The sequence below is a fragment of the Pleurodeles waltl genome, chromosome 7 (genome assembly GCF_031143425.1).
Source record: "Pleurodeles waltl isolate 20211129_DDA chromosome 7, aPleWal1.hap1.20221129, whole genome shotgun sequence".
NCBI classification, from domain to species: Eukaryota; Metazoa; Chordata; class Amphibia; order Caudata; family Salamandridae; genus Pleurodeles; species Pleurodeles waltl.
The window spans coordinates 1,546,460,246-1,546,472,428 of record NC_090446.1 but is presented as its reverse complement, the minus strand read 5'-3'; the positions used below and the strand labels follow the sequence as shown (position 1 = coordinate 1,546,472,428).

The 12,183-nt window shown below is 48.4% G+C and overlaps 1 protein-coding gene across 3 annotated transcripts in view; it reads left to right on the top strand.

Annotated features, from left to right (window-relative positions):
• Positions 1-10,628, top strand: part of LOC138246679 (carcinoembryonic antigen-related cell adhesion molecule 4-like) — a 228,503-nt gene extending 217,875 nt beyond the window's left edge. For all 3 annotated transcript variants that reach the window (XM_069201443.1, XM_069201441.1, XM_069201442.1), the window contains 2 exons: positions 8,642-8,998; positions 9,526-10,628. In XM_069201443.1, the coding sequence (XP_069057544.1) occupies positions 8,642-8,998; positions 9,526-9,530 (362 nt within the window). In that variant the 3' untranslated portion in view covers positions 9,531-10,628. The remainder of the gene's footprint in view (positions 1-8,641; positions 8,999-9,525) is intronic.
• The last annotated feature ends 1,555 nt before the right edge of the window (positions 10,629-12,183 follow it).

Sequence of the window (12,183 nt, the reverse complement as noted above, 5' to 3'; positions counted from 1 at the left end):
TCCATGCTGTTATTGATACATGGAATTAATCACACGGCTTAATTGAAAGTTGCATGACTAACATGCATGCACATTTCTATATTCATACATACATGTTCTCACCTATTCATAGAGAAATTTATGTGAGTACCCATATACCAAAAAAACAGATGATGGACAGAATGCAGAACAATTCAAACATTCACCCCAGTCACAGATCTGGGTTTAATCCATTGTTTTTATTTTAGGGTCGAGTGCAAAGCGCTCCGTCCCTGGTGTAATCTCTCTTTGGGCTTTTAACCACACTCATGTCACACTGTAGGAGGCTGGCCTGGCATATGGTGGGTACCTTGTGGTACTTACACTCTGTGCCAGGTCCAGTTATCCCTTATTAGTAGAATAGAGGTGTTTCTAGCAGCTTAGGCTCATAGAAGGTAGCTATGGCAAAGCAGCTTAGGCTGAACTAGAAGACATGCAAAGCTCCTACTATAGCACTTATATCATATAGCACAATATCATAAGAAAACACAATACTCAGAGTTACTAAAAATAAAGGCACTTTATTTTAGTGACAATATGCCAAAAGTATCTCAGAGAATACCCTCACTTAGGAGGTAAGTAATATACACAAGTTATATGTACACAAACCCAAAACAGGTAAGTAACAGTAAGAAAAGTAGTGCAAACAATGTAGAATCACAATAGGATGCAATAGGTAAACATACGTCTAGGGGCAACACAAACCATATACTCCAAAAGTGGAATGCGAATCACGAATGGACCCCAGAACTATGGGAGCTTGTAGAGGGTCGCTGGGACTGTAGGAAAACAGTAAGGGTGTCCAAGATACCCCACCCCAAGACCCTGAAAAGTAGGAGTAAAGTTACCCTACTACCCCAGTGTGAGAAAGTAGCCTCTTTCTAGCCTTGTTACCCCCACTTTAGGCCTGTTTGTGAGTGTATGTCAGGGTGTTTTCACTGTCTCACTGGGATCCTGCCAGCCAGGGCCCAGTGCTCATAGTGAAAACCCTATGTTTTCAGTATGTTTGTTATGTGTCACTGGGACCCTGCTAGTCAGGACCCCAGTGCTCATAAGTTTGTGACCTATAGGTATGTGTTCCCTGTGTGATGCCTAACTGTCTCACTGAGGCTCTGCTATCCAGAACCTCAGTGGTTATGCTCTCTCATTTCTTTCAAATTGTCACTAACAGGCTAGTGACCAATTTTACCAATTTACATTGGCTTACTGGAACACCCTTATAATTCCCTAGTATATTGTACTGAGGTACCCAGGGTATTGGGGTTCCAGGAGATCCCTATGGGCTGCAGCATTTCTTTTGCCACCCATAGGGAGCTCTGACAATTCTTACACAGGCCTGCCACTGCAACCTGAGTGAAATAACGTCCACGTTATTTCACAGCCATTTTACACTGCACTTAAGTAACTTATAAGTCACCTATATGTCTAACCTTTACCTGGTAAAGGTTAGGTGCAAAGTTACTTAGTGTGAGGGCACCCTGGCACTAGCCAAGGTGCCGCCACATTGTTCAGGGCCAATTCCCCGGACTTTGTGAGTGCGGGGACACCATTACACGCGTGCACTACATATAGGTCACTACCTATATGTAGCTTCACCATGGTAACTCCGAATATGGCCATGTAACATGTCTATGATCATGGAATTGCCCCCTCTATACCATCCTGGCATAGTTGGCACAATCCCATGATCCCAGTGGTCTGTAGCACAGACCCTGGTACTGCCAAACTGCCTTTCCTGGGGTTTCACTGCAGCTGCTGCTGCTGCCAACCCCTCAGACAGGTTTCTGCCCTCATGGGGTCCAGCCAGGCCTGGCCCAGGATGGCAGAACAAAGAACTTCCTCTGAGAGAGGGTGTTACACCCTCTCCCTTTGGAAAATGGTGTGAAGGCAGGGGAGGAGTAGCCTCCCCCAGCCTCTGGAAATGCTTTCTTGGGCACAGATGTGCCCAATTCTGCATAAGCCAGTCTACACCGGTTCAGGGGACCCCTTAGCCCTGCTCTGGCGCGAAACTGGACAAAGGAAAGGGGAGTGACCACTCCCCTGACCTGCACCTCCCCTGGGAGGTGTCCAGAGCTCCTCCAGTGTGCTCCAGACCTCTGCCATCTTGGAAACAGAGGTGCTGCTGGCACACTGGACTGCTCTGAGTGGCCAGTGCCACCAGGTGACGTCAGAGACTCCTTGTGATAGGCTCCTTCAGGTGTTGCTAGCCTATCCTCTCTCCAAGGTAGCCAAACCCTCTTTTCTGGCTATTTAGGGTCTCTGTCTCTGGGGAAACTTTAGATAACGAATGCAAGAGCTCATTCGAGTTCCTCTGCATCTCTCTCTTCACCTTCTGCCAAAGAATTGACTGCTGACCGCGCTGGAAGCCTGCAAACCTGCAACATAGTAGCAAAGACGACTACTGCAACTCTGTAACGCTGATCCTGCCGCCTTCTCGACTGTTTTCCTGGTGGTGCATGCTGTGGGGGTAGTCTGCCTCCTCTCTGCACTAGAAGCTCCGAAGAAATCTCCCGTGGGTCGACGGAATCTTCCCCCTGCAACCGCAGGCACCAAAAAGCTGCATTACCGGTCCCTTGGGTCTCCTCTCAGCACGACGAGCGAGGTCCCTCGAATCCAGCAACTCTGTCCAAGTGACTCCCACAGTCCAGTGACTCTTCAGTCCAAGTTTGGTGGAGGTAAGTCCTTGCCTCACCTCGCTAGACTACATTGCTGGGAACCGCGAGTTTTGCAGCTACTCCGGCCCCTGTGCACTTCCGGCGGAAATCCTTTGTGCACAGCCAAGCCTGGGTCTACGGCACTCTAACCTGCATTGCACGACCTCCTAAGTTGGTCTCCGGCGACGTGGGACTCCTTTGTGTAACTTCGGATGAGCACCGTTTCACGCATCCTCGTAGTGCCTGTTTCTGGCACTTCTCCGGGTGCTACCTGCTGCTAAGAGGGCTCCTTGTCTTGCTCGACGTCCTCTCTACCTCCTGGTCCAATTTGCGACCTCCTGGTCCCTCCTGGGCCACAGCAGCATCCAAAAACGCTAACTGCACGATTTGCAGCTAGCAAGGCTTGTTGGCGTTCTTTTGGCGGGAAAACACTTCTGCACGACTCTCCACGGCGAGAGGGATCCGTCCACCAAAGGGGAAGTCTCTAGCCCTTTTCGTTCCGGCAGAAACCTCAGCTTCTTCTGTCCAGTAGAAGCTTCTTTGCATCCACAGCTGGCATTTCCCGGGCATATGCCCATCTCCGACTTGCTTGTGACTTTTGGACTTGGTCCCCTTGTTCCACAGGCACCCTAGATTGGAAATCCATCGTTGTTGCATTGTTGGTTTGTGTCTTTCCTGCATTATTCCTCTAACACGACTACTTTGTCCTTAGGGGAACTTTAGTGCACTTTGCACTCACTTTTCAGGGTCTTGGGGAGGGTTATTTTTCTAACTCTCACTATTTTCTAATAGTCCCAGCGACCCTCTACAAGTTCACATAGGTTTGGGGTCCATTCGTGGTTCGCATTCCACTTTTGGAGTATATGGTTTGTGTTGCCCCTATCCCTATGTGTCCCCATTGCATCCTATTGTAACTATACATTGTTTGCACTGTTTTCTAAGACTATACTGCATATTTTTGCTATTGTGTATATATATCTTGTGTATATTTCCTATCCTCTCACTGAGGGTACACTCTAAGATACTTTGGCATATTGTCATAAAAATAAAGTACCTTTATTTTTAGTATAACTGTGTATTGTGTTTTCTTATGATATTGTGCATATGACACTAAGTGGTACTGTAGTAGCTTCACACGTCTCCTAGTTCAGCCTAAGCTGCTCTGCTAAGCTACCATTATCTATCAGCCTAAGCTGCTAGACACCCTATACACTAATAAGGGATAACTGGGCCTGGTGCAAGGTGCAAGTACCCCTTGGTACTCACTACAAGCCAGTCCAGCCTCCTACACCCAGAAAGACAGAATAGTCGTGATAGGGGGATTCTGCAAGAACCACAAGCACCAGCAAAACACTGAAGACGGATTCCTGGACCTGAGGACCTGCCTCCGGGTGGAAGAAGCCGAAGATTCTGCAACAACGAAAAGGGCTATGAACTTCTCCTTTCGATGGAAGATGTCCCAAGGCGTGCTGGATGTTGCAGAAGTGTTTCCAGAAATACAGCAAATAAACCTTGCTAGCTGCAAGGGTCGCAGTAGAGGTTTGTAGGGTGCTGCTGGGGACCAGGAAGGACCAAGATGTCGCCCCTTGGAGGAGGAGACAGAGGGGGCGCTCCGCAACTCAGAGAGCCCCCGCAGAAGTACTGGAGCAGGCACTTGGAAGATCTGTGAACTCAGAGTCACAAAAGGAGGGTCCCACGACGTCGGAGTCCAACTCAGCGGGTTGAGCACTGCAGGACGGAATGCTGGGGACCCAGGCTGGGGACCCAGTGGAGAAGTGTGGCTCAATGGTTAGAGCGGCAGACCCTGATGCAGAAATCTGGCCGGGACCAGGGTTCAATTCCCGCCTTGGCGGGTCTTGGGCTCAATTTCCTCAGACCTGATAATTCTCGCATCGGTGCCTAATCTAATTCATAGGTCCCACTCTTTATCTCTGGACAATAGCTTGCTTAATCTCCACAACGACCCCAACAGCCCTGGGATGCCTGGCTTCACCTTGGAGGTTGCCCAGGAGTGGGCACCTCACAGGGAAAAGCCAGGAGGGGTTCCACAGCGGTATGCATACAGCGCCTTGAGACCCTAACGGGTGAGTACTGCGCTATACAAGTACGAAGTTTACAGTTTACAGTTTACAGGCTAGGCTGTGCATTAAGGAATCCTTGGAAAAGTGCACAGAAGCCGGAGCAGCTGCAAATCACGCAGTACACAGATTTGCTGTCTGGCGTGGGGAGGCAAGGACTTACCTCCACCAAATTTGGACAGACGGACTGCAGTGTCTGTGTGTGTGTAGTTTTAAACTGTAAACTCGACTTGGCAAGTGTACCCACTTGCCAGGCCTAAACCTTCCCTTTTACTACATATAAGCTACCCCTAAGGTAGGCCCAAGGCAGCCCATGGGGAGAGTGCAGTGTATCTAAAAGTTAGGACATGTACTGTTGTGTTTTACATGTCCTGCTAGTTAAATACTGCTAAGTTCATTTTTCACTATTTAAAGGCCTATCTCTTCCATAAGTTAACAGGGGTATTGCCTTTAAATATTTTTTTTGTGTAATCTCCCATTGGGAACAGATTGACATATGGAGTTTGGGGACTCCAAATTCACAATTTAAAACTACATCTTTTGTTGAAGTTGTTTTTTAGATTGTTTGAAAATGCCACTTTTAGAAAGTGGGCATTTTCTTGTATAACCATTCTGTGCCTCAACCAGGCTGTGGAATCCAAGTCTAGGTCAGATTAACAGTTGGGCTGTTTGTGAATTCCCTCTAGACCAACGGTACTCAAAGTACGGCCCGCGGGCCGCCAGCGGCCCCACGGACCTAGCTTGGCGGCCCGCGAGACGCACACCAAACGCCACATCATAATGGCAGCATTATGTAAACATAGAAGAGGGCCGCGGGAGCATGCTCCCGCGGCCCTCCTCTATGTTTACATACGGCGGCCATTGTTTATGGCGTTGCCCTGACGATCCTGGAAGCCAAAGCCCCATAAAAGTCAGCGCTTGCAGCTAACTTTTATGGGGCTTTGGTCGTCTGCTTCCTGTCACCGGCTCCACGTCTGCTGCCCGCCTGCCTGCCTGCTGTTCCACATTTGTGGCATCTTTACAGTGCTTTGAGTCAGGTAAGGCTCTTTGGTTATTTATTTATTTGTTTTTAATGTAGTGTGTGTTACTGGGGTAGGCATGAGAGCAGATTGCGCTGTGTGTGTGTGTGTTACTGGGGTAGGGGTGAGAGCAGATGGCGCTGTGTGTGTGCGCGCTGTGTGTGTTACTGGGGTAGGGGTGAGAGCAGATGGCGCTGTGTGTGTGCGCGCTGTGTGTGTTACTGGGGTAGGGGTGGGAGCAGATGGCGCTGTGTGCAGATGGCGCAGTGTGTGTGTTACTGGGGTAGGGGTGAGAGCAGATGGCGCTGTGTGTGTTACTGGGGTAGGGGTGGGAGCAGATGGCGCTGTGTGCAGATGGCGCAGTGTGTGTTACTGGGGTAGGGGTGAGAGCAGATGGCGCTGTGTGCAGATGGCGCAGTGTGTGTTACTGGGGTACGGGTGAGAGCAGATGGCGCTGTGTGCAGATGGTGCAGTGTGTGTTACTGGGGTAGGGGTGAGAGCAGATGGCGCTGTGTGTGTTACTGGGGTAGGGGTGAGAGCAGATGGCGCTGTGTGCAGATGGCGCTGTGTGTGTTACTGGGGTAGGGGTGGGAGCAGATGGCGCTGTGTGCAGATGGCGCAGTGTGTGTTACTGGGGTAGGGGTGAGAGCAGATGGCGCTGTGTGCAGATGGCGCTGTGTGTGTTACTGGGGTAGGGGTGGGAGCAGATGGCGCTGTGTGCAGATGGCGCAGTGTGTGTGTTACTGGGGTAGGGGTGAGAGCAGATGGCGCTGTGTGTGTTACTGGGGTAGGGGTGGGAGCAGATGGCGCTGTGTGCAGATGGCGCAGTGTGTGTTACTGGGGTAGGGGTGAGAGCAGATGGCGCTGTGTGTGTTACTGGGGTAGGGGTGAGAGCAGATGGCGCTGTGTGTGTGCGCGCTGTGTGTGTTACTGGGGTAGGGGTGAGAGCAGATGGCGCTGTATGTGTGCGCGCTGTGTGTGTTACTGGGGTAGGGGTGAAAGCAGATGGCGCTGTATGTGTGCGCGCTGTGTGTGTTACTGGGGTAGGGGCATTGTTTTGAAAAAGGGGGTGGGGTGGTTGTTCCCCCTCTAAGACCCGCCCCCTCTAAGCCCCGCCCCCCGCTGTCTCTTCAGTGCGGCCCTCGGCCGCAAACCATACTGCAATTTTGGCCCCCGAGAAAAAGTTTGTGAGTACCCATGCTCTAGACAGTGACACACAGGGAGCTGGGGTTTATCCTGCATAGCCTGATGAGTCTTCAGGGCTAGGGTGGGAAGGAGGAGCTGACACCTGCACTTGAAAGGGCTGTGCCTGTCCTTACGCAATGCAGTCCCCAAGCCACTGGAGTGTGTCTGGAGCCTGGTCAGGGCAAGGCAGGATCTTGTGAACAATGGAGACCTTCCTTTAAGGTTTGCCTACTTCAAAGACAAAAATGACTATAAATAGTGGACCCAAAACTCCAGACTCTCACAACACTTCTGGATCAAATGGAATCTCCTCCAAGGAGAAAAGTTTAAGAGCTGTGAGGAGGAGAACTGCCCTTTTGCTGTGTGTTTGCAGTTGCTGCTTCTTCCTAAGAGAGGAAAAAGACTAGACTTTGCTGTGTATCCTGCTTGTGAAGTTTTTCCAAAGGCTTGGACTGACCTTGCCTCCTGTTAAGAAGTCTCAGGGACAGCAAAGACTGTACCTGCCAGCACCTGGGTACTCCTGCTGAGGCCCCTGACTTGCCAAGTGGTGCCAATCCATTTCCTGGGCCTTTGAGAGTGAAAGCTGGCCTGAAAACCAAGAAAAAACATGCACACCAACTCCGGATAACTCCAGAACTGGCGCCGCTGCACAACTCCGCGCCACTGCCTGGAACCTGAAGCCATGGTCGCTGCTGGAGTGTGACGACCCTGACCGCCGCCACAGGCTCAACGCCACTGCAGCCCCACTGAAGTCCAGCGACATTGTGAGTCCCGAGCGCTGTGTCGCCGACTTCCATGACACCCGACTCTGCCACGGTGCCTCTAGCTCACGAGGTCGCCCCACCGCGTCTTGACCCGCCATATTCATCAGCCCCGCCGGATTGTAAGGGATCAACCCCTTTCACCAACGGCGCATCACCTCCTCTGTTCTGCAGTGAGGCGCAGAAGCCGCACTGGATCCAGTGCTTCACCTCCATGACGCCGTGCACCTCGTTACCAAAGGTACTGTACCTGGAGGTCCGTGCGACTCCGTGACCGCCGCCTCCCTCTGCAAGTGGCATCAGACTGTTGGGAACTACTCCGTCAACTACATCGTGATAGCCCCAGTTGGAGCTATTGTGTTTCGAAGTGTCTTTACTGGGATTTAACCTTTTAAAATTCATATCTTTGTGTGTGTATCTTGGATTTTTGTTGTTTTGGTCTTGGTTGATTGAGAAAAATATTGGTTAATTTTCTAAACTGCTGTGGAGTCCCCTTGTGGTGTGTTTACTGTGTTACTAGGTGTGTTTGTACAAATACTTAACAAATTGCCTCTGAGATAAGTCTGACTGCTTGTGCCAAGCTACCAAGGGGGTGAGCTGGGGTTATCTGAAGTGTGTATCTCCCTACCCTTACTAGAGTGAGGCTTCCTGATTGGACAGGGTGTAAACTGACTGCAAACTATAGACCCTATTTCTAACAGGGAGGCAAGCGCTTGTTGCATGTGGCCTCTATAAATGGTGGAAACAGGTAAACCTCAAAGCCTCAACCACATCTCACAAGGGGGAAGTGTCACCCCAGGTACACAGACTTACATTCTAAAGATTATTCTAATCTCCTTTATCCTACTGTTCATGTTGTAATTTGCATATTTCATTTGATCTGAATATCTCCTGTGTTCTACCCACCTACCTTTACTTCATTTCAGCTTTCCTGATCTTTGGGGTCAACGCTTCAACACCACTGATATCCATCAAGCTGATCCCAGAGTCACCCATGGTTGGAGGACAGGTTGTTCTGACGCCTTCATATAATGGCACAATGTACAACGTGTACTGGTACAGAGCAGCAGGGCATGCGCTGTATGAGCAGAATTCCATACTGGCTTATAATCCAGAATTCAATCTCACACACTTTGGAAACAACTTCAGTGGCCGAGAGACCACGTATGATGATGGATCCTTGAAGATCACAAACCTTACATTTGGTGACGCAGGGAGCTATACTGTAGAGATCACAACCGCTTCTGACTCCGTTCAAGCCACAGTCCAATTAACAGTCTCTGGTAAGTGTTTGTGCAGCACTTGCTCTCTGACTCAAACTTCTCTAACAACAGAAAAGTTGGGGCACCCCTGGTAGCCCATATTAATAAACTGTGAGCTTTAGTAATGGAAGCCTCACTCTCTAATAATGCTGGAGCTCAAACACAGCTCCATTCTTCTGACCTCCTTGAGATGGGTGGATAGGAAGACAGCACTGTACTACTGATCATGGGGAGGGTGCTGGGGGGAAGAACAGCACCATTCTGCTGGTCTCTTGGGGATGGGCTAGGATAAAGGACACCTCCTTCCTGCTTGGGGTGGGATGTAAGGAAGGACCGCACCATTCTGCTGGGGGTGGGCTGGGAAGAAGGGCAGGCCCATTCAACTAGGGGTGGGGTTGGAGGAAGCACAGCTCCATGACTTGTCTCTTGGGGATGGCCTAGGAAGGAGAACAACCCAGAGCTGTAGGCCTACCAGGCGATTCTTTTGTTCATTTCACTGATTTATTGCTTCAAACTCATCTAACCTATTTCTCAAACTCTTTTTACAGCCTGATTCTCCAAGTATCACCTCCAGAGTATGAGGGTGCAGCCAACACCTCCTGTACCCAGAGGCGCGAGTGCAGTCGACCCATGTTGCTCCCAGCTTGATGGTGTTCACAAGATCTGGCAGTTCGTTACATTCCAGGCTGCAAATATTGTCATTCTCGCTCAAACCTGCCTTGACTCAGCCCATCTTAAGACTTCCCTTCCTGCCTTTTCTTTTGTTTAGCTATTAACTACGGCCATAAATCCCCTTGTTGTGGTCTAGAATGATAGCACAGCGGTCGCCAGACAATTTTGTGATCATTACTAGAGAGGGGTTTGGCTCCGCCCACATTTGAGAGCCAGGAGTACATGTTTTGATTGGGCAGAAGTTGTGTCCTCCTTCAAAAAAAGTCTTTACCCTCTAGCAGCTGTGATCATGTTGTTTGTTTATCCAGCTAGGTAAGCTTTCACTTTCGGTTGTAGGGACATGACATTGGAATGCTATTGAAGTGTCTTAGGTATCAGATAATTAATGCTGCTTTTCTCTGGCGGCAGCACAGATGGGAGGAGGCCAGTCATACACATACATGTACTTTTAGGTTTGGCTTGACAGTGCAACTGTCACCTGACCTTTCAAATCCACCAATATTATCCTACAGTTCTTTGCTTCCACACAAACAGTTCTCTGTTCCCATACTGTTTACGTATACTACTTGACATCACCATGCAACATTCCTATATAGCCAGACCTATTGGCATTGCCAATGCTTGTTAGTTTTGCCCACTGCTCTCTTCTCTTCCCTCTTCTTGCTCAACTGGTTTCCTTTCTCTTTCCTTCTCCATTTCTGCTTCAACATTGTCTTTAAGTATGACAGTGGTCCCTCCCCCACCTAATATTCCTCTCTCCAGCTTGATTTTATGTTTCTTCTCAGTCTCTTGGTTCTGACACCTCTCCTCTTTAGGCTTTAGGTTCTCAGCTCCTATGTATGTGAAATTGCCACCTTTATCAGATTAAAATACTGGCCTTTTCTTTATGTGCTAGGTGCTAAGAGGTGAAAACACTTGGTGTACAGGTCTCAGTCATCTGTTTAATATGGTAATTAAAACTTTGCCTCTTTTCAAGGGATTTCTTTCTTTCCTTTTTTAACACTAGATTTAAAAAAGTAAAAAAAATACTGGCCCTGATTTAAGAGGGCCTAGCGCCATATATCACCACATTGGCGTCATTGTTTTGACGCTAATGTGACAATATTATGGCAATGAATTGGGTAACTTTGTAACCCCTTATGCCACATTATGTCTGCGCAGGCATAATGTATGCAAGGGGGGCGTGCCCTTGTTAGGGGGCCAAAAAAATGGTGCAAAGAAATCTAAAAGATTTCTTTGTGTCATTTTTTGCAGCATTTTTAACGCCTGCACAGAGCAGATAATAACCCCTTCGCTGCCCAGCCTTTTCTCCCTCAGGTGCCAGGCGTTTTTTTGGCTATTTGGGGCAGTTCGTGCTTAGGCCCTCATAACTTTTTGTCCACATAAGCTACCCACGCCAAATTTGCGTCTCTTTTTTTCTAACATCCTAGGGATTATAGAGGTACCCAGAGTTTGTGGGTTATCCTGAAGGAGACCTAGAAATTAGCCAAAAGACAGCAAAAAGTTTGTTTTGTTTAAAAAAAAGAAATGGGGAAAAAGGGCTGCAGAAGAAGGCTTGTGTTTTTTTCTCCTGAACATGGCATCAACAAAGGGTTTGCTGTGCTAAAATCACCATCTTTCCAGCTTTCAGGAACAGGCAGACTTGGATCAGAAAACCACATTTTTCAACACAATTCTGGCATTTTACTGGGACATACCCCATTTTTACTGTTTTCTGCTTTCAGCCTCCTTCCAGTTAGTGACAGAAATGGGTGTGAAACCCGTGCTGGATCCCAGAAAACCAAACATTTGTGAAAAGTAGACAAAATTCTGAAATCAGCAAGGGGTAATTTGTGTAGTTCCTACAAGCTTTTCCTACAGAACATAACAGCTGAAATAAAAAAATAGTGTAATTGAGGTGAAATAAACAACCCTTTTTCTCAATGTTTTACTCTGTAATGTTTTCCTGCGATGTCAGATTTTTTAAAGCAATATACCGTTACGTCTGCTGGACTCTTCTGGTTGCGGGATATATATGGCTTGTAGGTTCATCAAGATCCCTAGGTAACCAGAACCAAAAAATTAGCTGATCCTTGCAATGGGGTTTCATTCTATACTGGGTATACAGCAATTCATTTGGTGAAAAATAAAGACTGAAAAATAGGTATCAAGGAACCCTTTGTATTTCCAAAATGGGCACAAGATAAGGTGTTGAGAAGTTGTGGTTATTTTCACATCTCTGATTTCCGGGGTCCCCATACTAGCATGTGAATTACAGGGCATTTCTCAAATAGACGTCTTTTTTACACACTGTCTTACAGTTGGAAGGAAAAAATGCAGAGAAAGGCAAGGGGCAATAACACTTGTTCTGCTATTCTGTGTTTCCACAAGTCTCCCGATAAAAATGGTACCTCACTTGCGTGGGTAGGCTTAATGCCTGCGACAGAAAACACAACACGGACACATCACATTTTTACACTGAAATCTGCTGTGTTTTTGGGAAAGTGCCTTGCTGTGGATTTTGGCCTCTAGCTCAGCTGGCACCTCAGGAAACC